Here is a 25,707-nt window from a genome sequence, read left to right on the forward strand (position 1 = left end):
AAGGCCGGTTGTGACTGGAGTGGTGTGTCTGTGACAGGTCTTTGGTTAGGCTGCTCCGTTGCTCCACACCTCCATTTCCCCTCTGAAAATGGGGGTGGTGTGGGGGGTGGACCAGATGGTCTCTCCTGGCCTAAAAACAGACCAGGTTGTCAATGACAGGCAGAGGTCATGTGACTTGACAGGCCGAGGTCGTGTTGTGACATGTTGACCTGGAGAGGCGGGTCAAGTCCCAGCACACTACCCGGGAAGCCTTTGGGGCGGGGCAGGGCAAGTCGCGACTTTCATCTTTCGGGCCTGGCCCCTCCCGGACCTGGCATTCCTGGCTCCCGCAACAGACTGTGGCTTTGGAAGGGGCCCCTCCCCGAGGAGGGCTGGGATTGGCCACCAGTGGCCTGGGAAGAGGCGCAGATCCTTCCGCGGAGGGAGGGGGGCCGCGTGGGGTGTTTGTTCTCTTGGGGATTAATGGGGGGTTGTGGGGGAGGGGTAGGCGCGCTCCCGCATGCGCACTGCGGCCCCTCCAGTTGGCTCGTCGCTGTCCGCTGGGCGGGGGCCCGGCCCCGCCCCTCTCCCGTCCGGGCAGCGGCGGAGGCGGCGGTGGCTGCGGCGGTGGCTGCGGCAGCGACGGCGGCGGCGGCGGCAGCGGCAGCAGCCTGCGCAGTGCCTTCTGGGAACGGAATCCCCAGGGCTGCCCCTGGCCCCCATGGCGCATGCGCGGGAGGCCGCTCGGTGATCCGCGGCGGCGGCAGCGGCGCTTCCTGCTAGGACCGGCCGGGGCCGTACCGGAGGCTCGGGCTCCACCGACCCTCCTCCCACCCCCTCCCACTCACTCTCTGGGCCGCGACTGCGCAGGGCGGGGCCGGCCGAACCATGGGCCGCGGTGAGTGCGGGGCCCGGCCCCCCCACCCCGCCCCTCCCCCTCCCCTCCCCTCCTGTCCCTACCTCTGCCCCCTCCGCGTCCTCTCGGCCCCTTTCCCCGGCCCCATCCCCACTCCCCCGCCCTCACCTGCCCCCGCCGCTTCTCCCTCTCACTGCCTGACTTCTGCCTTCTTCACCGCCCTCCCCTCAGTGCTTCGCCCACCCTCCGCCCGCCCTCTCCCCAAGTTCCTTCCTACTTCGTGCGCCTTCCCCTCCTCCTCAAGCCGAGGGAAGCAGTCTGGGTGACAGGGCGCCTTGTTATGAGAGGGAAAGTTTGGAAGCCACCAGTGTGGGGTGGGAGAAATGGTGAGTCTGGGGAGGATACCTGCAGGTTGGAGGGGCTTCCCCTCCTATCGGAGGATAGGCTCTCTTGGAGATATCGGAGGACAGGCTCTCGGAGTCAGTGGGATAGGAGGTTCTGAATCTCTTTGCCTTAGGCTTGAGGGAAAATCAGGAGCTTCTCAGGATCCTGGGAAAAGACTGAGCTGTGATCTTCACCTTTTAAGACCCGAATGAACTAGATCAGCGATTGTGTGATGGAGCAGGCATGGGGGGAGTTCTGCTGGTACCACCCCAGCGGGCAGTTGGGCAATTGCCTGGTGACCTGTGGGGCAATCTGTACTTTTTATATCATCTTCCTGGGTAGGGAACGACAGGAGCCAGACACTCTGGGAAACTTCCTAGTGGCCTAGCATTATGGGAATGTGCCCATACTCCTGGTTGAAGTCTTCAATTCCGAATGGACGGAGGCCTTGCCCTTCATATGCCTAAGAATTGTGCTAGACTTTCTTGGTCCCAGGGAGCTGAGGTTCTGATCCTCTGGTCCCTAGGGACTGGGCTTGGAAAGGATGGTTGTAGACTAAGCCAGCAGATCCCCGAGGTCTTTATAGGCGCTTGCCTCACATTGTTAAGGATTTTTCTCTTGAGAGGATGTAAGGATCTTTCTCTTGAGAGGGTGCTGGGCTGTGGTGCTCTTCAGAGTTGGGCAGACTCCTGATAGTCCCATCTCTCTACTTTGCGTTGCAGGTGTGGGCTAAGCTGGTGGCCCCGGCTTTAGACTGGACCCCACAATGTTTGCAGAGATGTTCAGGTAGCTGTGGTGATACGGCAGAGGAGGACTCATTCTCCCTCCCAGCTCTCTGAGGGGTTCCCCTTGCTGCTCTGGGGCTTTCTCTTGAGTTTTCTTGGGTCTCCCCACAACCTTTGCCTTCCTGGAGTCCTCCCTCAGGTACCTCGCCCAGTTTAATCCTCCTAGTGCCTACATGGATGTCTGTGTTATCAGGCACGCGGGAGCTGATTACACACAATGAATGGGGGCAATGAGAGCAGTGGAGCAGACAGAGCTGGGGGCCCTGTGGCCACATCTGTCCCCATCGGCTGGCAGCGCTGTGTGCGAGAGGGTGCTGTGCTCTACATCAGGTACGGATCTTCCCAGGTCCCCAAGCTCTGCCACTCCAGTTGCCCGGGTTTTCTTTCTTCCACTTCTCCTCTCAGCTCAGCTCTCTGGTACCCGATTGCTCTCCTCTCTTCCCCTTCCTTCCTCAGCCTTTTTGCTTTCTGTAGCTCTTGGCCTTTGAATCCATTCTCCCTCTTTCTGTGTCTTCCCACATTCCTTACTCTCTGTTCTTCTAGGAGGATCTGTAACTTAAGCACTGTGCTTTAGGAGTATTGCCTGATTCACTGCCAGCTAACCCCATGTCCTCTGACCCTGTCCTCTTCCAGTCCAAGTGGCACAGAGCTGTCTTCCTTGGAGCAAACCCGGAGCTACCTCCTCAGCGATGGGACCTGCAAGTGCGGTCTGGAGTGTCCACTTAATGTCCCCAAGGTCAGAGTGGTGAGGGGTGCCTGAGAGTACAGAGATAAGCTAAAAGTCTTAATGCAAATCACTGACTGAGGTAGCCCTTTCCATAGATTCCAGCCCCTCAGGGTCCCTGTCCTTGCTTTCCACCTTACAGGTTTTCAACTTTGACCCTTTGGCCCCGGTGACCCTGGGTGGGGCTGGGGTGGGGCCAGCATCAGAGGAGGACATGACCAAGCTGTGCAACCACCGGCGGAAAGCTGTTGCTATGGCAACTCTGTACCGCAGCATGGAGACCACCTGCTCACACTCTTCTCCTGGTGAGTCTTCTGCCACTTTACAGAAGACGGAGGAAAACCTAAGGGCTTGGAAGGCTGGTGGTGGGAGGAGTTCCATGAGAGGGAGCAAAGAGAAAGGGGAGTGGGTGGGGAGCTACGTGGTGAGAGGAGGGCACAGGGAGGTTGGGAACTTGTGGGAGATGGGACTAGAGAAGACAAAGTTTTTGGAAGGGGAGCCACAGGCTGACCCTTCATTTTTCATTTATTGCAGGAGAGGGAGCGAGCCCCCAAATGTTCCACACTGTGTCCCCAGGGCCCCCCTCTGCCCGCCCTCCCTGTCGAGTTCCTCCTACAACTCCACTTAATGGGGGTCCTGGCTCCCTTCTCCCAGAACCACCCTCAGCTTCCCAGGCTTTCCCCACTCTAGCAGGCCCTGGGGGGCTTTTCCCACCAAGGCTTCCTGACCCAGTCCCTTCTGGGGGCAGTAGCAGCCCCCGTTTCCTCCCAAGGGGCAATGCCCCCTCTCCAGCCCCACCTCCTCCACCTGCTATCAGCCTCAATGCTCCCTCATACAACTGGGGAGCTGCCCTCAGATCCAGCCTGGTGCCCTCTGACCTGGGCTCTCCTCCGGCCCCTCATGCCTCCTCCTCACCACCTTCAGACCCTCCTCTCTTCCACTGTAGTGATGCCTTAACACCCCCTCCCCTGCCCCTGAGCAATAATCTCCCCGGCCACCCTGGTCCTGCCACTCAGCCACCAGTGTCTTCAGCCACTATGCACCTGCCCCTGGTCTTGGGGCCCCTGGGAGGGGCCCCCACGGTGGAGGGGCCGGGGGCACCCCCCTTCCTTGCTAGCAGCCTACTCTCTGCAGCGGCCAAGGCACAGCATCCCCCACTACCCCCTCCCAGCACTTTACAGGGCCGAAGGCCCCGTGCCCCGGTGCCCTCAGCTTCCCACTCCTCATCACTTCGTCCCTCTCAGCGTCGTCCCCGCAGACCCCCTACTGTATTTCGATTGCTAGAAGGGAGAGGCCCTCAAACCCCTAGACGGAGCCGTCCTCGGGCCCCTGCTCCTGTCCCCCAACCCTTTTCTCTCCCAGAGCCATCCCAACCAATTCTCCCTTCTGTGCTGTCCCTGCTGGGACTCCCCACCCCTGGCCCTTCCCACTCTGATGGAAGCTTTAACCTTTTGGGGTCAGATGCACACCTTCCTCCTCCCCCAACCCTCTCCTCAGGGAGCCCTCCCCAGCCCAGGCACCCTATCCAGTCCTCCCTGCCTGGGACCACCAGTGGCAGCCTCAGCAGTGTGCCAGGTATGTGAGTGTTGTGGAGCCCTTCCTCATCCTGGATGGAAAGAGGCAGCCAAGGCATTTAGGGGAATGTTCAGAGAGCTCTTTGAGGGTTTTCTGGGTTGGGGGCAGGGAGGTTGGCTTCTTTGGATGCTGGGAGAAAGGGCCTCCCTTGAGCTGAATTTCTCTCCTCTTTTACAGGTGCCCCTGCCCCACCAGCTGCCTCCAAAGCCCCGGTAGTCCCCAGCCCTGTGCTTCAAAGCCCATCCGAAGGGCTGGGGATGGGGGCGGGCCCGGCCTGCCCTCTGCCTCCCCTGGCTGGTGGAGAGGCTTTCCCTTTCCCCAGCCCGGAGCAGGGCCTGGCACTGAGTGGAGCTGGCTTCCCTGGGATGCTTGGGGCCTTGCCTCTCCCTCTGAGTCTAGGGCAGCCTCCACCTTCTCCATTGCTCAACCACAGTTTATTTGGTGTGCTGGCTGGGGGAGGAGGACAGCCTCCTCCTGAGCCCCTGCTACCCCCACCAGGAGGACCTGGTCCTCCCCTAGCCCCAGGAGAGCCTGAAGGGCCTTCGCTTTTGGTGGCTTCCTTGCTTCCTCCACCACCCTCAGACCTTCTTCCACCTCCTTCAGCACCTCCCAACAACCTCCTTGCCTCTTTCCTGCCCCTGTTGGCTCTGGGCCCCACAGCTGGGGATGGGGAGGGATCTACAGAGGGAGCCGGGGGTCCAAGTGGGGAGCCATTTTCAGGCTTGGGAGACCTGTCCCCCCTACTTTTCCCCCCACTTTCAGCCCCCCCTACCCTCATAGCTTTAAATTCTGCGCTGCTGGCTGCCAGCCTGGATCCCCCCTCGGGGACACCCCCCCAGGTGAGGATGGGGGTGAGTAGCTGGGACAGAACACAACGTAGAATGAGAGATGGGAGCTGGGAATCAAAAGCTTTCAGTTTCATTCCTGAGCTCTTCCTTGGGGCCTTTGGGGAGGCCTTAGTTCTTGGCTGGGGGTAGGATGACTACAAGAATTGGGTCTGTATTTGATAAGCATGGCTTATCTCACTTGAGGCTTCAGTCAGATAGTGGATGTGAAAGCACTATAAATCTGTTATTTTACACACGTGTTAGAATCATTCTTTTTTCTTAGCCCTGTGTCCTGAGTGCCCCCCAACCTGGACCACCTACCTCCAGTGTCACCACGGCAACTACTGACCCGGGAGCCTCCTCTCTGGGCAAGGCCCCCTCCAACTCAGGGAGACCCCCCCAACTCCTTAGCCCTCTGCTGGGTGCCAGCCTGCTGGGTGAGTCTGAGGGAGTGTGAATTCACACTCTTGGTGTGAAAAAGCAGCCGTAAAACTTGGGAGTAGTGGCTGAATAAATTGGGGAAGAAAGTCTTTGGCCACTGGCTAAGCCTAAAGAGAATAATAGGGTCTGCTCAGCCTAATTGGTTTGCCTAGGGAGAGACCCCTGACTATAATTTCCAACAGGTGACCTGTCTTCGCTGACCAGCAGCCCTGGAGCCCTCCCCGGCCTGTTGCAGCCTCCTGGCCCTCTTCTCTCTGGCCAGTTGGGGCTGCAGCTCCTCCCTGGGGGGGGAGCTCCTCCACCCCTCTCAGAGGCTTCTAGTCCCCTAGCCTGCCTGCTACAGAGTCTCCAGGTGAGGGTGTGGGCATGTGTTTGTTAGGGAGATAATTTTTTCTCAAACTGGAAATTTAGGGCTTTCTGAGTTATAGCAGAAGAGGGACCGTATTTGGGATTGACTGAGAACTTATTTTTTGCCAGCAGATCCCTCCAGAGCAGCCAGAAGCCCCCTGTCTACCCCCTGAGAGCCCCGCCTCAGCCCTCGAACCAGAGCCTGCCCGGCCTCCCCTCAGTGCCTTAGCCCCACCCCACGGTTCTCCCGACCCCCCAGTCCCTGAGCTGCTCACTGGGAGGGGGTCAGGGAAACGGGGCCGGAGGGGAGGAGGGGGACTTAGGGGCATTAATGGTGAGGCCAGGCCAGCCCGGGGCCGAAAGCCTGGCAGCCGGCGGGAGCCTGGCCGACTGGCCCTCAAATGGGGGACACGTGGTGGCTTCAATGGACAAATGGAAAGGTCCCCAAGAAGAACCCACCACTGGCAGCATAATGGGGAGCTGGCTGAAGGGGGTGCTGAGCCCAAGGATCCACCCCCTCCTGGGCCCCATTCTGAGGACCTTAAGGTGAGTGCAGAGTGCTGGCAGTCTGGGCTCAGGGGCTCTGAGGAAAGGCTGGGGCTGTGGTACCTTTTTCGAAATTTCCCACACACACAGTCCATCTTTTCTCAGGTGCCCCCGGGAGTAGTCAGAAAGTCTCGTCGTGGCCGTAGGAGAAAATACAAGTGAGTGATGGGCCTACTATAGTGCTGGCCTTTGCCTACTTCTTTTTGGTTTGGACAGTTCTAATGTCCAAATAGTGGCTTGGTTTTCAAAGGGGCAGATACTTATTTGAATATGAGTAAGGATATTATGCCTTTACTATCCAAATGTAAAAAGTTTCCCACCCAAACTTCTGAAATTCACCTGGTGCTTGGGAGCTGTTGCTGATCATCTGTGCCCCTTATTGCAGCCCTACGCGGAACAGCAATAGCTCCCGCCAGGACATTACCTTGGAACCCAGCCCTACAGCCCGAGTAAGTGTGTGTTTGGGTGGGTGGGTGTATGGGTAGGGTGTAAGCGATGAGGCAGCAGGAGTAAAGGAGGGTTAGCGGGAGTGGGGAGAAAAGATGACTTCCTGATACCTAGCAATTGACCACTTCTTTCAACTTCTCCTCTGGTATTAGGCGGCTGTCCCTCTGCCTCCCCGGGCCCGCCCTGGCCGTCCTGCCAAAAACAAGAGGAGGAAACTGGCCCCATAGCAGCCATACCTGGAGCTGGATCTAACCCTGATTGGGGAGAGCTGAGTGCTGAGCCTTGGGAGCCCCTGCCAGCCACCTGCACCTGTGGACAGTGGGTGGGGGCACTACTCCCCACTCAGAGCACAAATGCAACTCCTTCCCTACAATCCCATCCTGAGCCATTGCAGGGGGCAGGGAAGTTCACCCCCTCCCCCCCAAGCCATGTCACTGAAAAGGCCTGGGGGGGGATGGTATATGGCCCTTTCCCCACCAGGCGCTAAGGGGAACACCCCCTTCCCCAGGTCTTTTATTTGTTTAAGTTATTTTTGCACAAATGACTCTTTTATATTTAATTCGATTTCATTGCCTCCCTTCTTAAAGCCAACAGGCTCAGTTTACAAACCTGTGAGCTACTGTTGGCTGCTGCCCTCCTTCCCAGTGAAAGGTACAAAGCAATAAGCATCATGCATCCTCCCCTTACCCCTCCAACACCCCTCTGCCTCTGGCTCAGGTTGCTCAAAGCACAGATCCCCTCTTACCCCTGTCCCCAGGTTTGAAACACATAGCCTCATTTCAAGGTGTAGCCAGGTTCCCCCCACTTTCCTCTGGGATATAAAAAAGGGGGTAAGGGGGCAAAGAGAGCCCTCTGGGCCTCTCCTCCCATACACACTACACTGCCCCTTCTCCCCCCATCAAAACGCTCAGAGACGTTGTGATGATGCGACTGAGGATTATGCAACGTGGTCCAACCGGAGCGGCCAGCATGACCAGCTGTCCAGGGGCTGCCTCCTGCCTTTTCTTTTGTAAAGACAAGACCCTTGGGAGTTTTAATTCTGTTTTGTACTTGCCCTATGGGGCCTCCACTGCTTTTCTATGGGAGACACTCTTAATTTAACAGATGAGAATATTTTGAACCTCTGGCTCTGGCTCTGTACTCATTTTTTATTTAGTTCTTTGGTAAGAACAGGTTACAATTTAAATCCATCTGTTGTAGTATAGAGTGGCTTAGACTACCTGTTATGATGAATGCCTATGTCCTAGTGCTGCTTCCTCCCCAGGAAACACAGCAGAGGCCACACAGAGTACAACAGCATTTAATGGTCAGAAACAGTTGTACAGTATTAGAGTCAGCCACAGAAGCTGTGCTGGAGGACAAGACCCAATCCTTCCCCACACCAGGCAAAGCAGTATTGGACATGAGCTGGCATGTGGCTGGGCCCACGTCCTTATCCCCCAGGCCTGAGGGGAGACCACCTTCTAATAACCAACCCCTAGCTACCACTCTATTCATCAGGGGAGGGGTGTAAACCCCACATGCAAGAAGAACCCTTGCCCCCAGTGTCAAATGGGATGGGGATGCTAGAGTTATAGTAAAGGGGAAACCCTATGTAAGCTGTTAACAGTTCACAGGGGTAGGGATTACCCCTGTTCTCCAGCTCCCAAATGTGCTCACTTTCCCAGCTGCTTCATCCGTTCATCAATGCTGGCAAAGTTCCCCTCAACTGTGGCCAGGTTTTCACGCATGGTTGTCTGCACCTACAAAGTGGTAGAGAGGTTTTACTCTTTGTCAGGTCCAGATGCTTAACTGGATGAGGACCTGAAGGAATTCTCCGAGAGAAGACAAGAAATGGAAGCAGTTTGTGGGCCACAGAGGGGGGATGTGTATAGCACCAATTTTCAAGCTACCCTTAAGAGTACCACAGACCAAGCTCTAGGTGTGCCAAGCAGGCAAGACTCTTGAGAATTCCCATCCTGACTTCAACCAGAACAGTTTTTTAAAATCTGTTTTATGCAATGAGAGCTAAATAAGATTTTGTTGAAATGAGCATTTCACTAGTTCAAAATGTTAGAAAACTGCTCTGGAGGAAGAGGATGTTATTCTAAGTCCTTTATATATTTTTTCATTTATCTCAGTGATCCTGTGATTGATGCTGGTCTCTCGACTTTAATGCTCCTTCCAGCACTGAGAATAGTGCCTCCAACAGAAGTTGTGGACTTGCGGCCAGGTGCAGTGGCTCACACCTATAATCCCAGCACTTTGGGAGGCCGAGGGGGGTGGATCACTTGAGGTCAGGAGTTTGAGACCACCCTGGACAACATGGTGAAACCCCATCTCTACTAAAAAAAAAACAAAAATTAGGTGTGGTGGCGTGTGCCTGTAATCCCAGCTACTCAATAGGCTGAGTCAGGAGAATCGCTTGAGCCTGGGAGGTGGAGGCTGCAGTGAGCTGAGATCACGCCACTGCACTCCAGCCTGGGCAACAGAGCGAAACTCTTATCTTAAAAATAAAAAATAAAATAATAAAAAGAAATTGTGGACTTACTGTGTGCCAGGCATTACTAAAAGAGTGAAGGAACTAGGTGAGGCTCATTGTCCAGGGTCAGAAAGGAAGCAACAGAACCAGTTTAGGGCCTGACTTCTAACTTCAAAGCCCAGATTCCTTCCAGTGTACTGTGCTTATCAGGGAGAGTAAAGCTGAGACGACAGAGGGAAAGAGTGGGGTTTTATAAGAAAACATGTTCACTAGCCCCTAACAATTTGCCTATATTATTTCACCTCATCTACATAACTCTGAGGGAGGTATAATTTCCCAAATGGAAAGATGGAGGTTCATAGGTTAAATAAGTTGTCGAAGGGCCTTCACATTGAAAACAGGATGGAGACTCCAGACCAACCCCCTGCCACAACACCATGCTACAAAATAGGCTACGGCAGAACCCTGTAACACTAGAGAACCTAGTCTGTACATGCTAGAAAAAGGAGGCAGATCAACAAAGGGGCACACACCTGGGTCAAGAGGGTGGTATTGTCCTTCAGGGAATTAGCAATCATCTGCTGGGTGGTATCCAAGTGTGTCAGGAGCTGACCAAACTGCATGGCTACAAAAGAAAGAAAAGTATGGTTGAGACTAGAATCCAAGACGAGGGAGGGGACCAAAAGTTGCCCATTTTTCAACTTCTCTTAGCACTCCTCGCAGCTGGCCTCCCACCTTGCTCGTGTAGCTGCTTGATGGTGACAAGTCTCTGCACCAGCTCAGGGAGGGTGGAGGCAATGGGGCTCCAGCGCTGTATAGTTTCATATAGCTGGTGCACCTGAAGGGACACAATAGGGCCCACAGGGGATGGCTGAGGCAGCCAGGTCAGTAAGCACAGACTGCTACTTCACCATAGTGGGGAAAAGGATCAAGTGGGCAGAGGGAAGCACTGCCCTGACATTGCCAGCTGATAAGAGCTTATGAAGATGGGGACCTGAGGAGTCAGTGTGTTCTCATGATTTGACACTGCCACTCGGAGAACCTGAGGGAATGGAAAGGAGATAGGAAAGGTGTCTTCCTGACCTTGCTTTGTGTATCTGCATCTTCCACAGAGGCTTTATGCTTGGCAATCTCGTTCACCTTTCCCAGGACACTCTGAAAACACAGATTTTAAGGTTGATAGGGCATCCAGGGCTTCCAAAGTCCCAAGCTATCCATAATTTAAATTTCCCTCCATTTAATACCTGTAGCCGAGCCTCTACTTGATCCAAAACTGCAAGGTCCAGGGCGCTGACCTTTGCTTGCAACAGCTCTACAGTCTCCTGGGGATGAGAGTTGGGACAAGCATCATGAAGAGGAAAGGATCAGACTAGGAAGAGGCCTCCCATATTCCACTAAATACATAGCTACAAACTCAAAAATAATCCTCAAAGCAAACCCAATCCCAATTATCCCCTCTGTAATCCAAACACTCCAGTTTCTTCCAAACTCACCATGAGACAGGCTCCCTGTAGACCTGCAGAAAGGGGATTCTGGTGGGAAAGGGAAGGAAGAAGTCAGTGGTCCTTATATATCCATGATTATCATCTTCTCCCATCTTTCCTGGTTCTAGCTGGGAACCCACTAGCTGATCCCTGTAACTGAAGCCCTTTGATGACTCCTCCCAGGCTTATGTGGAATGTCGTAGACCTTAAGGCCTAGAGTTGCAGGATCTAAGGCTCAGATTATGTACAGGAGAACACCTGACCTGAGCATCCTGATCACAACGTACAGCTGCCTCCAGCTCTGTCAGGCGCTTTTCAAGTTCTGCGACCTAGTGGGAGGAAGGAGGTGAGATTTGCCGTCTGCTTCCCTGCTGCTGCAGTGGGAGGAATACGATGCTGTTCTACTCTGCGTGCCACTTGCCACCCCAAGGAACTCCTTTCCCTGGAACACATACCTAGCGACAATCTTAAAATCTTAACCGAAGGTAGATGGGCAAGGGAAACATAGAGAATGAGGCCAGGTAAAGCGGCTCACGCCTGTAATCCCACCACTTTGGGAGGCCGAGGTGGGCGGATCACGAGGTCAGGAGATCGAGACCATCCTGGCTAACACGGTGAAACCCCATCTCCACTAAAAATACAAAAAATTAACCCAGCATGGTGGTGGGCGCCTGTAGTCCCAGCTACTCGGGAGGCTGAGGCAGGAGAATGGTGTGAACCCGGGAGGCGGAGCTTGCAGTGAGCTGAGATAGCACCACTGCACACCAGTCTGGGCAACAGAGCAAGACTGTGTCTCGGAAAAAAAAAAAAAGAAAAGAAAGAAACATACAGAATGAGGAATCAGAAGAGGAATCAAGAGGAATCAGAAGAGGAATCAAGAGGAATCAGAGGAATCAGAAGCCTTCCCAGCACCCTCTCCTTGGAGAGAGACAGGAAAATCTCTAGGGCCACGTCTCCCCTTGGCTTTCCAACCAACGCTGTATCCACACTTACTTTGGCAGCTTGAGAGAACTTGTCCTGCTCAGGCCGAGAGTGTAGTTCATAAGTGACAAGGCTGCTATCTGGGGGGGTCCCAGTGGTTTTTCCCCCTGAGCCACCTTTGCTGTTCTTCGTTGCTTCCAGCTGCAGCAGTAGGCGCCTAGTTAGGAGACCGAGTAATAATATCATGACTGGAAGGAGGAGGGTCAGTCACTCTCCCTCACTTTTGGCTCATAATCAGCATTAAGAAACATCTAGGCCACTTCTCTGCCACTTAGCACCCCTGTCAGTAGCTGGCTGAGTCCATCCACAACCCCAATCAGCAATGATTTTTCAACAAAGTAGGGTACCCACTTAGCCAGGGCGCCATCAGGGTCGGTAAGGTTGATTGCAGCATCTGGTCCCAGCAGCTTCTCCAGGTGGGAAGCAACCAGCTGCTGCTTCAGGGCTGCCAGCTGTTTAGCCAGCACGACAGGGGTCAGCTTCTCCTCTGTGGCTGACTCCTTCACTGTCGTCTAGTGTGAAAAAAGGTAGAATCGGGGGATGGCAAGAATGAATCAAAAAGCAAAAAAACAGGTCAAGCCCTTTACAGGTAGTTGTAGCTGGAGGTCACTGGGATGGTTTTTAGCGTGACAGACTGCCCACCTGTATGTTGCACTGCATACAGATGGATGCATATTTCTAAACTCTGGAAACCTTAGCCCCTTTATCAATGAGTTTAAGGAATCTTTCTATCTTTCTTTTGTTTTTCGAGATGGAGTATTGCTCTGTCGCCCAGGTTGGAGTGCAGTGGCATGATCTCAGCTCACTGAAACCTCCGCCTCCTGAGTTCAAGCAATTCTCCTGCCTTAGCCTCCCGAGTAGCTGGGACTACAGGCATGCGCCGCCACGCCTGGCTAATTTTTTGTATTTTTTAGTACAGATGGGGTTTCATCATGTTGACCTGGCTGGTCCTGAACTCCTTACCGCAGGTGATCTGCCCGCCTTGGCCTCCCAAAGTGGCAGGATTACAGGCGTGACCACCGTGCCCGGCCAGGCAGGGAATCTTTCTCTTCTTGCTTGAGGTCTTCCTCTACTGTGTAAGTCACAACAAAGAGGGGAGAAGAGAGTTTGTAGTTACCTTGATTTTTTCAACTTCAGTTGTCAGCTCTTGGACCTCATGCAGTAGACGCTGGTACTTTTGCTGGGGTGTCTCCTTCACTCCCAGACCCTCTCCAAGCTAGAGAGCAAGCACAGAGGGTAATGTTATACATCTCATTATAGGGAGCCTCAAGAATTCATCCACACCCTGGGCCTAAGTCATAAAGGTATCATATCCAATTGAGAATCCACAACACCCTAGTACCAGAGAACTGAGGATAGCCAGAGGGCTGGAGGCTCTCCAGAACAAACAGCAGTGGGGAAGAGGTTCCCTGGCTGCATCCTGCTGCTTCCTCAGGAACAGAGGAGAAACAGAATCCCACCTGTATCCCTTGATCTCCCTACTACATGTCTGCTAGATAGGGTCACTACACCATTCCCATCAACACACACACACAACAAACCATCTCATATTCTCCAGATTCATATCCTGTCCTCTTGGTTTTTCCAATACGATCTGAGAAATCTGCCAAGAAAAGAAGATGGAACTGAAGACCTGATCTAGGCCCAAGGCAGTCGTGGTCTTAGGTGACTGTCCGGGCTTCCATAAAAGATCTCCATGAGGGACCCCTTCCCCCGAGCACAAGTCACTAAGACCTTAGGACAGGAAACTACTTCTCATGCTTACCCTCCAGTCTTCCCCCCACCCAACTTCCAGTCCAGTCTCACCAAGTCCCTTTGTCCCCACTCTCTTGTCCTTGAACTTGTCATAGGCAGCATTAGGATTGACAATGATGTGTTCCACACTTGTGCTTGTCAGCTCCTCCTGCAAGAACAGGGAGTTTAGGACACAGATAGACTCATTCCCACTCTAGAACTTACTCTACCCCACAAAATCCCCAAACCATTAGGTGACTGGGCCCTACTTGTCCAAGGGGAAAGAAGGGTGGCTCTATTCCAAGGTGCCTACCCAGGCTCAACCTAGGAAACTGAAGCTTCCTGGTAAATTTGGAGCCTCAGTTGTATAAATATTAACACCCTCATTCAACCGGGAACAGAGGGAGAATAACCTCCCCACCCTCTCTGTACATAAGCCTTCCCATCCCCCCACCCTACCCCTCCCAGTTGTCTGGCACACACCATGCACTCAAGGCAAGAAACCAACCTGACCTCTTTTAACCTCCCCCTCCCAAAAGTAAATCTCCTTGCCCGCTGAGCAAGTTCATTTTAATGCTAACCTCCTATCCTTCCTAGAAGGAAAGAGGAGGGAAGGCAGATAATCAAGCCACTAACCCTGAGTGTGAATGTTAGGACTTTAAACCTGCTGAAGGTAAGACACAAGCTCTTAGTACAAAAAGAAGGCCAACAGAGGGCCTGACCAGAAGCCTGATTTCCAGGCTGCCATGAGGCCAGCAAATTCAGGGATAGGGAGAAGGGGCAAGGGCTTACTGGATTATCTTTATGGGACATCTCAGAAGCAACTAACATAGGCAATATCTGCTTGCCAAAAGTATCCATGGGCAAGAGCCACATGTAAGCTCTGAAATGGAGACAGGCCAGCATCTCTTCAGAGATGCTGCAGCACCTGATTTTTCTCCCTGACTCCTCTGCTGTGCTTTTAGCACTGAAGTTCTTCCAAAAACAGGGGACACAGTAGGTGGTAAAAGAGACTTCACCCTAGAAACTGAAGCAGAGAGGTTCCCTCCTTACTAGGTATCTACATGCTGTTCAGATTCCAGTGACAACAGCAAGACTGCACCAAGCACTCCTGACTGCATGCCCCTTTTTCAATTGTCAGAAGCCTGACAGCTCCCAACAGAGTACTGATGGAAGTAGAAGGGAGACCCAGAAGTCCTTTTCTGTTGGGGATGACATTTCCACCATCTACAGGAGGAAGGCAAAATGAGCCTTCCTTCTTTCACCTAGAACAATGGTTCTCACCCCAGGTTGCATGTTAGAATCACTTAGAAAATTTTTTTTTTTTTTAAAGAGACAGCCAGGCAATGGCGGCTCAAGCCTGTCTGTAGTCCCAGCACTTTGGGAGGCCGAGGTAGGTGGATCATTTGGAATTCGGGTCCAAGTGATCCACCCGCCTTGGCTTCCCAAAGTTCGGCCAAGGCAGGTGGATCTCAGGAGTTCAAGACCAGCCTGGGCAACAGAGGGAAATCCCATCTCTATAAAAAATACAAAATAGCTGGGTATTGTGGCACATGCCTGTGGACCCAGCTACTCAGGAGGCTGAGGTGGAAGGGTCACTTGAGCCTGGCAGGTGGAGGTTGCAGTGAGCAGAGATCATGCCACTGCACTCCAGCCTGGGCAACAGAGTGAGACCCTGTCTCCAAAAAAAAAAAAAAAAGAAAAAAGAAAAGAAAAAGAGAGAGAAAAGAAAAAAAAAAAAAAAAAGAAAAAGGCCTGGGCCCACTTCTAGAGATTCTAATCTGGGGTAGGGCCAGATGTCCAGGTGATTCTAACCTACAGCCAGGACTGAGAACCTCTGCCTCTGTGTAGGTATGTGGGGAGAGGGTGTGAGGGGGACATGGTGGGACATCATTGAGAAAGAAAAGCAGATAGAAGGAAGCTCCTTCCTTCGTTTCTGCTCTATTAGTCAGAGCAGGAATCCGTGTGGGTGGCAGCTTTAAAAATAAGGGAAGAAGGGGGAAAGGACAAATTATCAACTTTGATCTTTACCTCTTCCTCAGGGAATTACTGGGCAAAGGGGCACGAGCTATACATCAAGTGAAAAAAAAGGACTCAATGTCCCATATGCCAGTGCCCAGGGGAAGAGACATTTGAGTCCCAAATGATTATCTTTTTAACCTGTTCTGAAATGTTACGGCCAGAACACCCACCCATCTAATAGCTGTGTGGTCTCTGGCCTCTTATCAACTGAGAAGAGCTCAGGCTAAGGATAGATGACCATCTTCTCTGAAGTTCATACTCAGGAACATGCCACTTCTCCCTGTGAAAGCTCCAATCCAGGCCAATCCCACCCATCCTCTTTTGTTTAATCCTCTTAAAAAAGAGGAATGGGAGGCATAACCTACAGACCCAGGAAAAAAATTAATCATAGCTACCATTTGTTAAGCCCTTATTATGGGCGGGCACTATGCAGATGGGAGCCTACTTTCTTATTTATGTTCCTAAGTAGTGAAAGCAGGGAGTAAAAGAGGGTCAACACACAGACGGTGAGTCTCAGAGGTTCTGGACAGTCACAGGGACAGACAGCATTTTCATTCCTGCTGTGGGAGAGTGTCCTGGGCCAGTTGGGCTACCTGGCGCTGGCATCCTCTGGAGCCTCTCCAAGGCTGTGGCCCGGGGGCACACTCTAGTCCTCCAGTAGCACCTACTCCAGCAGTATCTTGAAGATCTGGGGCATGAGTTGGGGGCAGTATAATCACAGTGACTTGTGAGATAGGAAAAGGCTGTGTGTGGGACTGAATAGAGGAACGAAAGATTTAGTAGAATCTAAAGGACAGAGAAACAACTGCTCATCATAGCACACCCCGTTAAAAAGCAGATGAAAGGTCAGGCTTCTTACCAGCTCCTTGTGGTTTCCCCAGAGGTGAGAAAATCAAAAGAGTTAAAAGGAAAGGGAGTGGGGGGAAATGGGGATGAGGGAGGGAAAAAAAAGACAAAATTGTTATTAGCAAATTGTCACATGCACTACATGACAGTCTTCAAACACACTGCACCACAGGGCCCCAGGGGAGCCTAGTGAAATTCAGGGGCCAAGAAATTTCAGCTGGGGTCACCATATACCCCAAGAGAAAGAACAGCATGAGACCCTTTTCCCTCTGGTGGTGAGGATGTCATGAAGCGTTGCCATTAACAGCAGCAGTTTAGGATCATCTGAAAACTAGGAGTTAGATGTTACAAGCCAGTGGCATGGAATAGGAAACTGGGGAGAGAAGGCTGAGGTGGCGGGGAAGCTATTAGAAATGGCAGAAGATGAAGCAGAAGTTAAAGAGATTCTTAGGACATGTAGCTGATAGAGGGTCAATGATTCTCAGGAGAGGAGTTCCCCTTCTTAGTTCATGGCCCTTGTCTTCCTATCTCTTGGTTTCTCTAGCTGTGAAAAATCAGACATTTGGATGGCAAAATCAGTCGCAATGAGAGCGATCAGGTAGGAAGTCTGATAAGACTTTAGGTGAGACAGAACAAAATATGTCAGGTACAGATGGTGAGTTTAAGGAATGATGAAGTACCTAAGTATAGATCCATTCTCATTTCCTCCTGCAAGAGAAGAGGCAGGGCTGCTCCCGGTCCCTCACGCAGCCTGGCACGTTTGCCTCCACCTTGAGTGGTTGATAACTCACCCCGCAGCTCCGAGGGATCCAAAGTAATTCTGCTATGATGGGTCCAGGGGACACTAAGATTCACAGCTACCAGCACATGTGCAGAACATGTTTCTTCAACCCTCTGTTCACAAGATTCACAGGGGTTGGAGGGTAGACAAGGGGGAAGGGTGAGAGTATTTCCAAGAGGCCTTATTTGAGTTTGGGCAACATAGATAAGGCTCCCACTTCGAGGCAAGGCTGGTTTAGAACTGCCAGGAGGGGATATCCAGTGGTATGCCCTGCCTTTCTAGGAGCTCTGCTGATGGGCAGATGGAAGTGTGGAAGGTTGAGAATGGTGTGTGCATATGAAAAAACATGGTGGGATTAAAAACAAGTGCTTCCTTTCACCAGTGTTTCATCCAGATACCTCTGACCCATAACCTCTCCGTTCCCTAGATGATGCTAGGGTCCCAGCCAAGATTCCTCTTTCTGCCAGGCACAGTGTTTCACGTCTGTAATCCCAGCACTTTGGGAGGGCGAGGCGGGTGGATCACTTGAGGTCAGGAGTTTGAGACCAGCCTGGCCACTGTGGTGAAACCCCATCTCTACTAAAAATACAAAATTAGCCAGGCGTGGTGGTGGGCGCCTATAATCCCAGCTACTCGAGAGGCTAAGACAGGAGAATCATGTGAACCCGGGAGGTGGAGGTTGCAGTTGAACCCAGGAGGCGGAGGTTGTAGTGAGCCGAGATCATGCCACTGCACTCCAGCCTGGGCAACAGAGTGAGACTCTGTCTCAAAAAAAAAAAAAAAAGATTACTCTTTCAGTTCAGGGTAGAGGTGGCTCCAGGTCCTGTCCTGTGGTCGAGGCTGGGATGTCTCTGCATAGAGTGGGCACAAGCACCCATAGCTGCACACATGCAAACACAAAGGAGAAGTACGCACACTATACCTTTCTCTGATTTGTCCCATCAAGCTAAAACCAGCTTGGGAGAAACTCAAGGAGAAAGAGAAGACAATGGGCCATAAGCTCAAGTTCAAACCAAGTGGACTGGGCAGAACAGGGAGGACAGAAAATCAAAGAAAAGGAAAAGTGGTATATTAGTTTGCAGATAGTATATACCACCTCCAGGTCTGTCCTATGGGTGGGTTGAAGGATGATGAGATTTTAGGCATGATTCCTGCATAACCTGCAGTAGTACTAGTCACCTTGATTGGAAGATTTCAAGTGCCCTGACCCCGGGTGCCAGCTTACCTAGTATGTGACTCCCAGTCTCTTTCACTAACAGACTCCCAGACCCCCCAGGGCTGTTTGGCTAAGTGGCTGTGCCTCAGAGGGCAAGATCTGAGGTTCTAAATCAGACAGGGAAAGTGGCCACTGCTATTCTCTGAGCCAACACTGCACCCAGGGTACTTCAAAATCATGATGACAAGGAAGATGGACAGAGCTGTAGAGTAAAACTGTCCGGGATGGATCAATATATTGCTGACCATCCATCCATCCATTGCAAAAGGAGGGGTGCAGAAACAGAAAGACTCACAAAAGCACAAATAATCCAAGTTATTATCTTACAATTGCATATAAACCTCCTTCTGATCCCATTTACATTTCTCTGAAGACCTAGCATAGGGGAATATTAAAATGAGTTTTTCCCAGAGATAATCCACATACAGCCAAGAACTGAGGACTGTGGCTGTCATTCCTTTTGTTCTCTGTCCTTGTCTAGAATAGCTAAAAGTCGTTCCATAAAAAATATCTTCATTTGATCTTAGTCTGAGGAGGAGAAAGGCAACTCTCTTCTAACTCCAGCCCCTAAATGCCTCATGTTCAAAAGCATTTATAGCCTCCATGCTTCTATCCCATCCTCCATTGGACAGTTTTACTCTGCAGACCTCACAAGGGGAAGAGACAATGATTCATGGATCATAGCTGTTTCTAACCCTTGATTAATGATCTTTAAACATAAGGCCATCAGGACCCTCAGTGACCCAGCCAGGGACTCACTGGAATTTAAAACGATTAGCTACAACAATAGCACAGTGGCAGAGCATTGCATGCGAGATGGCAGATAAAAAAAACATGCAGAGAAGAAGCATTGAATGGTCTTACTTGTGCAAACTAGTGTCCAGGCAAGGTGGTGAGGAGGGAGGATGGGGGAAGCATTAGGAAAAACTCAGGTAAGTTCAAGTGTGCCAACAGTCAATGAACACAATCAAGCATACTCCAGGATCTTCTAAACTGTAAGGAAGAGACCTACTGTTTCTCATCTCAGGAGTGTCCAGTAATATCTACCTTTTGGAGAAATGAAGCCTCTGCCAGGGCCACCTCAAACTATGGCTAGGTCATTTTTTCCCCTTTTACTGGGGGTAGTTACGCCATAAAGAGAGAAGCTAAATTGTTTCTAATGAGATTTTTCTTAATTTACTTCCCTTATTGCAGCAGTTCAAAAGCCATTAGCAGAAAGCCTTACCAACCCAAGGCAGGCGGTGGGCCCAGGGGTTAGGGTGGGGGTGTGTGTGGGTGGAATTCTATTTGGGAATTAGTTTTCCAAACATTTTAAGAAAAATCTCCAAGCAAGCCTATTGTCCCAATTAACCTGGCAGTGTCTGAAGTGCCAAGAGATCTTCTCAGATTGAGGAGGAAAGGGCTACAGCCTGCGCCCTTTCCTGGTCCATTCCTGTTCTAGAAGATTTTACTTCCTGATAAAATTGTTTTAAAGGGACAGTAGAAAAATCAGGATTGGCCAGGCACAGTTGGCTCACGCTTGTAATTCCAGCACTCTGGGAGGCTGAGGTGGGTGGATCACTGAGGTCAGGGGTTCGAGACCAGTCTAGCCAACATGGTGAAACCCGGTCTCTACTAAAAACACAAAAAAATAGCCGGGTGTGTGATGGACACCTGTAATTCCAGCTACTCAGGAGGCTGAGGCAGGAGAATCTCTTGAACTCGGGAGGTGGAGGTTGCAGTGAGCCAAGATCACACCACTGCACTCCAGCCTGGGCAAAAAGAGTGAAATTCCATCTCAAAAAAAAAAAAAAAAAAAAAAAAAAAAATTCAGGATCATCTGTAGCAAACTTTAAATCTTTTATGCTTTCCTCCCCCATCCTCCCCACTATGGGAATCGGAAAATGTTTATGTTTAAGTTAAATTAGCAATTTAAATCTTTAAGGGATGTCTAAGGACATTTTTCCTTCAGTAGCCCAATTTCTTCCACAGTGGAGGAATCTGAGGAAGAAAGTTATGGAGCAGTGGGGTCGACACAACTTGACTATTCCTTTAGACAGAAATCTGGAGACCTGGCTGGCATGGTAGCTCACGCCTGTAATCCCAGCACTTTGGGAGGCCATAATGGCTGGATCACTTGAGGCCAGGAGTTTGAGACCAGCATGGCCAACATGGTGAAACCCCATCTCTACTAAAAATACAAAAAGTTAGCCAGATATGGTGGCGCATGCCTGTAATTCCAGCTACTCGGGAGGCTGAAGCAGGAGAATTGCTTGAAATGGGGAGGCAAAGGTTGCAGTGAGCCAAGATTGTGCCACTGCCCTCTGGCCTGGGGGAAAGAGTAAGACTCTGTCTCAAAAAATAGAAAGAAATCTGGAGACCCCCTGAAAGGTTCCACAAGAGGCTGTCCATATTCGTTGTCTCTAGGGAAGAGAACTGAGTGGTGGTAGGCAGGGGTGGGAGGCAGATTTTTCACTACTTAGCCTTGAATCCTCTGTTCCCTGTGCATATATTACCTACTTTAAAAACTGAGAAAATTAAAGTTGAAAATAATCTGAAGATTAAGGCAGAGAATGCTGTTGTCAGGGGTTAAGAAAGTGACTGAGGCTGGACACGGTGGCTTACGCCTGTAATCCCAGCACTTTGGGAGGCCAATGCAGGCGGATCACGAGGTCAGCAGATCGAGACCATCTGGCTAACACGGTGAAACCCCATCTCTACTAAAAATACAAAAAAATTAGCCAGGCATGGTGGTGGGCATCTGTAGTCCCAGCTACTCGGGAGGCTGAGGCAGGAGAATGGCGTGAACCCGGGAGGTGGAGCTTGCAGTGAGCCAAGATCACACCACCGCATTCCACCCTGGCAACAGAGCGACACTCCGTCTCAAAAAAACACACAAAAAAAGAAGGTGACTGAAAATCTCATGGTTCAGCCACAAGACAGGTCATGTGCACTGTCACTCATACTAGGTCTTGGGCAGGTAGGCAGGAAACAGACAGGCTGCTGGTGAGATCCCAGGCCTCATGGACATGACATTTCTAGATTATCTAAGCATACAATTCACTGCTCCTCAAACTGCATATTTACGTCAGTATTAAAAGCAGCGGCAGAGCCATTACTCAGCTGACTTCCCAAAAGCTGCAAGCCCCATAGGGACATGCCGGGGCCAGAGACATTAGCTGACATCAGGAAACATCTTGGCTCTTAGGGCTCCTGAAGCGGCTGAAGGTCTGCCCACCCCATTCCTCCCTAGTGACAGAGAGAGTCACTTAGCTGAGCCTTAGGTGACAGAAACAATTCGACTCTTCTTCTATTTGCCATTCAGCTCATATGCACTTCTATATTGGCACCCTGGGCAATATGCCACAGGAAATGAACACTCACGGTATCCTCTCCTCATCAGCCACCCCGCTAGATGCTACTAAAATAGGCTGTTCAGGCTCTGGGGGAGAAACAGCCACTCAGAGCTGCACAATCAGGTTCTTCCACACCTGGAATAGGTGTCATCTCCTTTTTATTAAGAGATATCCCAGTATCTTCAAACAGGAATGACAATATATTTTTTTTTTGTTTAGAAAGGGGATTACTATGAAACTACCTGTTTGTATCACAGTCAGCAACAAAAGGAAAGAGTTCTATTCATTATCTCACCATGAAGGGCAGAAGCCTAAGCCTAAGTTGAATAGTCTGAACTGTGGTAGTGCAGTAAAGTTCTCAGCATACAGCTGTCCCTTGGCAACTGTGGGAGACTGGTTGCAGGACCTCCCTTGATACTAAAATCTGCATATGTTCACATCTTCTGTATAAATTGGCATAGTATCTGCATATAGCCTACACATATCCTCTTGTATACTTTAAATCATCTCTAGATTACTTAAAATACCTAGTACAATGTAAATGCTATGTAAATAGTTGTTATATTGTGTTTTTAAATTTTGTATTCTTTTTTTTTTTATACTTTAAGTTCTAGGGTACATGTGCACAACATGCAGGTTTGTTACATATATATATACATGTGCTATGTTGGTGTGCTGCACCCATTAACTCATCATTTATATTAGGTATATCTCCTAATGCTTTCCCTTCCCCTTACCCCCTCCCCACAATAGGACCCAGTGTGTGATGCTTCCTTTCCTGCGTCCAAGTGATCTCATTGTATTCTTTTTATTGTTGTAATGGGTTTTTTTTTGAGACAGAGTCTTGCTGTTGCCCAGGCTGGGGTGCAGTGGCGCAATCTCGGCTCACTGCAACCTCCACCTCCCGGGTTCAAGCAATTCTCCTGCCTCAGCCTCCCTAGTAGCTGGGACTGTAAGTGTTCGCCACCACACCTTGCTAATTTTTGTATTTTTTAGTAGAGACAGGGTCTCGAACTCCTGACCTCAAATGATCCACCTGCCTCAGCCTCCCAAAGTGCTGGGATTATAGGCATGAGCCACCGCATCGGGCCTATTTTTTATTTTTAAAAAATATTTCCCATTCGTGGTTGGTTGAATCCATGGGTTTAGAACCCATAAACACAGAGAACCAACTGTATACACTCCTATTCTGTGAGGACAGAGGCAGCTTCCTATAAGATGCCTCTTGGAGTGACAGGTGCACACCCAGGTTCTTGAGCAACATCATCATCTGCATTATCTCCAAGATACTCAAGCTTGGGGGATAGATTGGCATGCCAGCAAATACGGAAGCCACAAGGAACATACCACTGGGAGAAGGGACAGAGAAGGTGTTTCCCACAACGTAAGAACCACTTCCACATGGGGGAGTCAAGTAAGAAATAAGTGAGTACGCCAAGCCATACATTGTAAGCCAGCAGTCAGCATTCCCCAGAACTAACGAGCCCCACAGACAATAGCCACAGGACTTACAGACAAGCAAACTGAGCCTGCATATTGCAATGACTCTTGGACACACCTTTACTGAGAACTCACATCACCAATGTGATCCCAGCCCAGCTCTCTTCAGAAATAATAGAACCTAAAACACATCCTATAAACACACCCCTTGGCACTTAAACAGAGTTTTTACTATGTTGATTTCCATTCACTCAATTTTGTTGTTGTTGTTGTTTTCCTTCTATATGTTTCCTATATGTATCCTAATTCCCCATTAGTCTGGGGCTGATTGGGGGCAGTGACATTTCTTCCTCTGCATTGCACAAAAAAAAAAAAAAAAAAAAAAAAAAACCGAATGAACACATTCAAAAAACCATGCTAAGTGTTTCCGCTCACAGTTAAAATGTGTCCGCACCTAATTACTCCATCCTCAGAGTTCTCAGATCTAAAAATGCAACCACAATCTCACATCTGCTGATATGAAATTCTTCCTCAAATTTGTTTTACTCTAAAATCTTGGAATCACTTTCTTAATTCCTTGCCCAGTGGATACTGGGTATTCATATTTTAAAAGTATTTCTCTATATTTCAAAGTCTAGTTCTCGGTAGCAGTTTATTACAAGTGCCTAGGCTTCATGATTCATTTCCATGGGTTAGAACCCAGGGGCCTAAGTCACTAGCCCCAAATCTGTTTTGAGACATTTCAATTTTATTTAAAAGGTCCAAGGATCAGGGCTTTGCAAACAGATGTTGTTAGCTGTAATTCCACCGACATGACTCTCCCTCCTGCCGTTGCTCATTGGTGGCTGCAAGCCCAGCAAGGTCTTTTCAAGTCCTGCAACCTATATACCACCCAGGCTGGGGTTGGCATACCCGCTTATTGCTGTAGTTCCCCAGAGAAAGGGAAGGACCTGTCTAGGGGAGAAAGGTCAGAGTTCGGAGGAATCTGTGGCAGCACACATTCTTACCGCATCAAACTCCGCTTGATCATCCTCAGGTAGGTCGCTGGTTTCATAAACATCTGGCTCATTCCTGGCCTGCAGGTAGAAGCAGTGACCACCCAACCTCACTACCCAGCATCGCAACACCCCTTACCCCACTCCATTTAAATAAGCTAACGGAGAAGGCAGGGTGTGATGCCAGGGTTCTGTCCTTTCTCCTCCACCTGCCCCGTGAGTCAACAGTATGTCAATTCCCATGTCTCAAGGGGTAGGGATGACAGCGGAGACAACTGGGACCTGACAGTAAACGGTGAGTGTGATAGTAACGATGTTACCCTAAATCTAGAAGCGGGCAGGTCTGTGGCAATCACTACTGCCGAAGAAGGTAAGGGCTATCCTCCAATTAGGCCCTGTACACCACTACCCTAGCACAAGGATTGAGAGTGACTCAGGACCTTAGTACTCAAGGTCCTGTGTCCCAACCCGCACCTTGAGAAGCAGGCAGGGCAGCACAAAAGGTACACGCCAGGATTGTCATGGGAGTGGGAGGTCGGGGAGGGCACAGGTTCCCCCAAGGATAGAGCACCCCATCTGGCACAAGAGGGTTCTGCCATGGTAACCTTTTCCTTGTCAGGATGAAGGTAATCGCTAAGTGGTCTGGTGTGTGTGTCTGGGGTAGGGGTGTGGGGGTCTTATGGAGAGATTTGGCGGGGGCATGGGCGGCGCTGACACGGATGGTGGAAACACTCGGGCACAAGCGGTCAGTACCCGGAGTCGATTTCTGGGCCGAGCTACCGGCGACTGCCGTAAAGGGGGCCTGGTGAGCCGTCCGGCGGCCCGGCCCAGTCGGGTCAGAAGAGTTCGGGGGGTGCTGCGGCCGGTCGGAGAACGAGCGGCGGGAGCCCTTGGGCGGAAGATGGGCTGCAGGCGAGAGGGGTCGCGGGCTGGTTTCTGTTGGGGGTCCTTGGGAGGTCGGGGGCGCGGTCCTGGGAAGCCGGGGCCGGCCTTGTACTCACAATGCCGGGAAGGTCGGCGTATTTAGGGTCCGCCATGGCGGCGGCGAGACGGGGCTGGGGGACCGTTGCCTCGGAGGAGCCGGGGCCGGTGTTCGGATAGGGGAGAGGCTGGGTTCGGGTCCCGGGCTAAGGCGGCGGCAAAGGGAGCGGCAGATGAGCAGGAAGTCTCGCGACAGCAGTAGCACAGCAGAAGGGTAAAGCAAAAGTCGCGAGAACAGCCCCGCTGCCACACCCCTGGAGAGGCCGGGACTGGGGAGAACGAGGCCAGGGAATGAAGTAATGGCCAAGGGACGCCGCCAAGGATTGTGGGATGTGTAGTTTTGGTGTACCGGAGCTTGGGCGGGGAGCGACGAAAACGAACCTTGGGGAGCTATTTCAGCAAGTCAATGAAAGAACATTTATAATTCCTGTTTTGGGCTCCCAGGAATAAAATGACTAGATTAAATCATACAGCTAGTCATAAGTGACACAGCCAGGGTTTCAAAAACAACAAGTTTGC

The 25,707-nt window shown here is 51.1% G+C and overlaps 2 protein-coding genes across 7 annotated transcripts; one reads left to right on the top strand and one right to left on the bottom strand.

Moving 5' to 3' along the window:
- The first annotated feature begins 689 nt into the window (after positions 1 to 689).
- MBD6 (methyl-CpG binding domain protein 6) lies at positions 690 to 9,109 on the top strand. Of its 6 annotated transcripts, none has more exons than XR_005239947.2 (15): positions 771 to 877; positions 1,942 to 2,005; positions 2,198 to 2,334; positions 2,638 to 2,740; positions 2,871 to 3,033; positions 3,263 to 4,303; positions 4,481 to 5,142; positions 5,414 to 5,567; positions 5,754 to 5,923; positions 6,049 to 6,465; positions 6,571 to 6,623; positions 6,851 to 6,914; positions 7,065 to 7,234; positions 7,500 to 7,563; positions 9,033 to 9,109. XR_005239947.2 is itself a non-coding variant. In XM_008003794.3 (13 exons), exons 3-13 carry the CDS (start codon positions 2,222 to 2,224, stop codon positions 7,137 to 7,139), a joined length of 3,012 nt encoding a protein of 1,003 aa, XP_008001985.2. In that variant the 5' UTR covers positions 690 to 877; positions 1,942 to 2,005; positions 2,198 to 2,221; the 3' UTR covers positions 7,140 to 8,038. The 6 variants fall into 6 exon arrangements, 3 of the variants coding, with proteins under 3 accessions (XP_008001985.2, XP_008001984.2, XP_037852811.1); XR_499219.3 differs by lacking the exon at positions 9,033 to 9,109 and adding an exon at positions 7,824 to 7,931; XR_499220.3 differs by lacking the exons at positions 7,500 to 7,563; positions 9,033 to 9,109 and adding an exon at positions 7,824 to 7,932.
- On the bottom strand, positions 8,197 to 25,396 carry DCTN2 (dynactin subunit 2). The gene is made up of 14 exons (XM_008003799.3): positions 25,209 to 25,396; positions 24,220 to 24,288; positions 13,645 to 13,741; positions 13,380 to 13,441; positions 12,956 to 13,054; positions 12,190 to 12,350; positions 11,851 to 11,995; positions 11,121 to 11,186; positions 10,867 to 10,905; positions 10,618 to 10,695; positions 10,457 to 10,528; positions 10,109 to 10,211; positions 9,907 to 9,998; positions 8,197 to 8,654 (listed from the first exon to the last, which is right to left on the bottom strand). Exons 1-14 carry the CDS (start codon positions 25,242 to 25,244, stop codon positions 8,568 to 8,570), a joined length of 1,206 nt encoding a protein of 401 aa, XP_008001990.1. The 5' UTR covers positions 25,245 to 25,396; the 3' UTR covers positions 8,197 to 8,567.
- Positions 25,397 to 25,707: the final 311 nt, after the last annotated feature.

Source organism: Chlorocebus sabaeus, chromosome 11 (assembly GCF_047675955.1).
Source record: "Chlorocebus sabaeus isolate Y175 chromosome 11, mChlSab1.0.hap1, whole genome shotgun sequence".
Taxonomy (NCBI): Eukaryota; Metazoa; Chordata; class Mammalia; order Primates; family Cercopithecidae; genus Chlorocebus; species Chlorocebus sabaeus.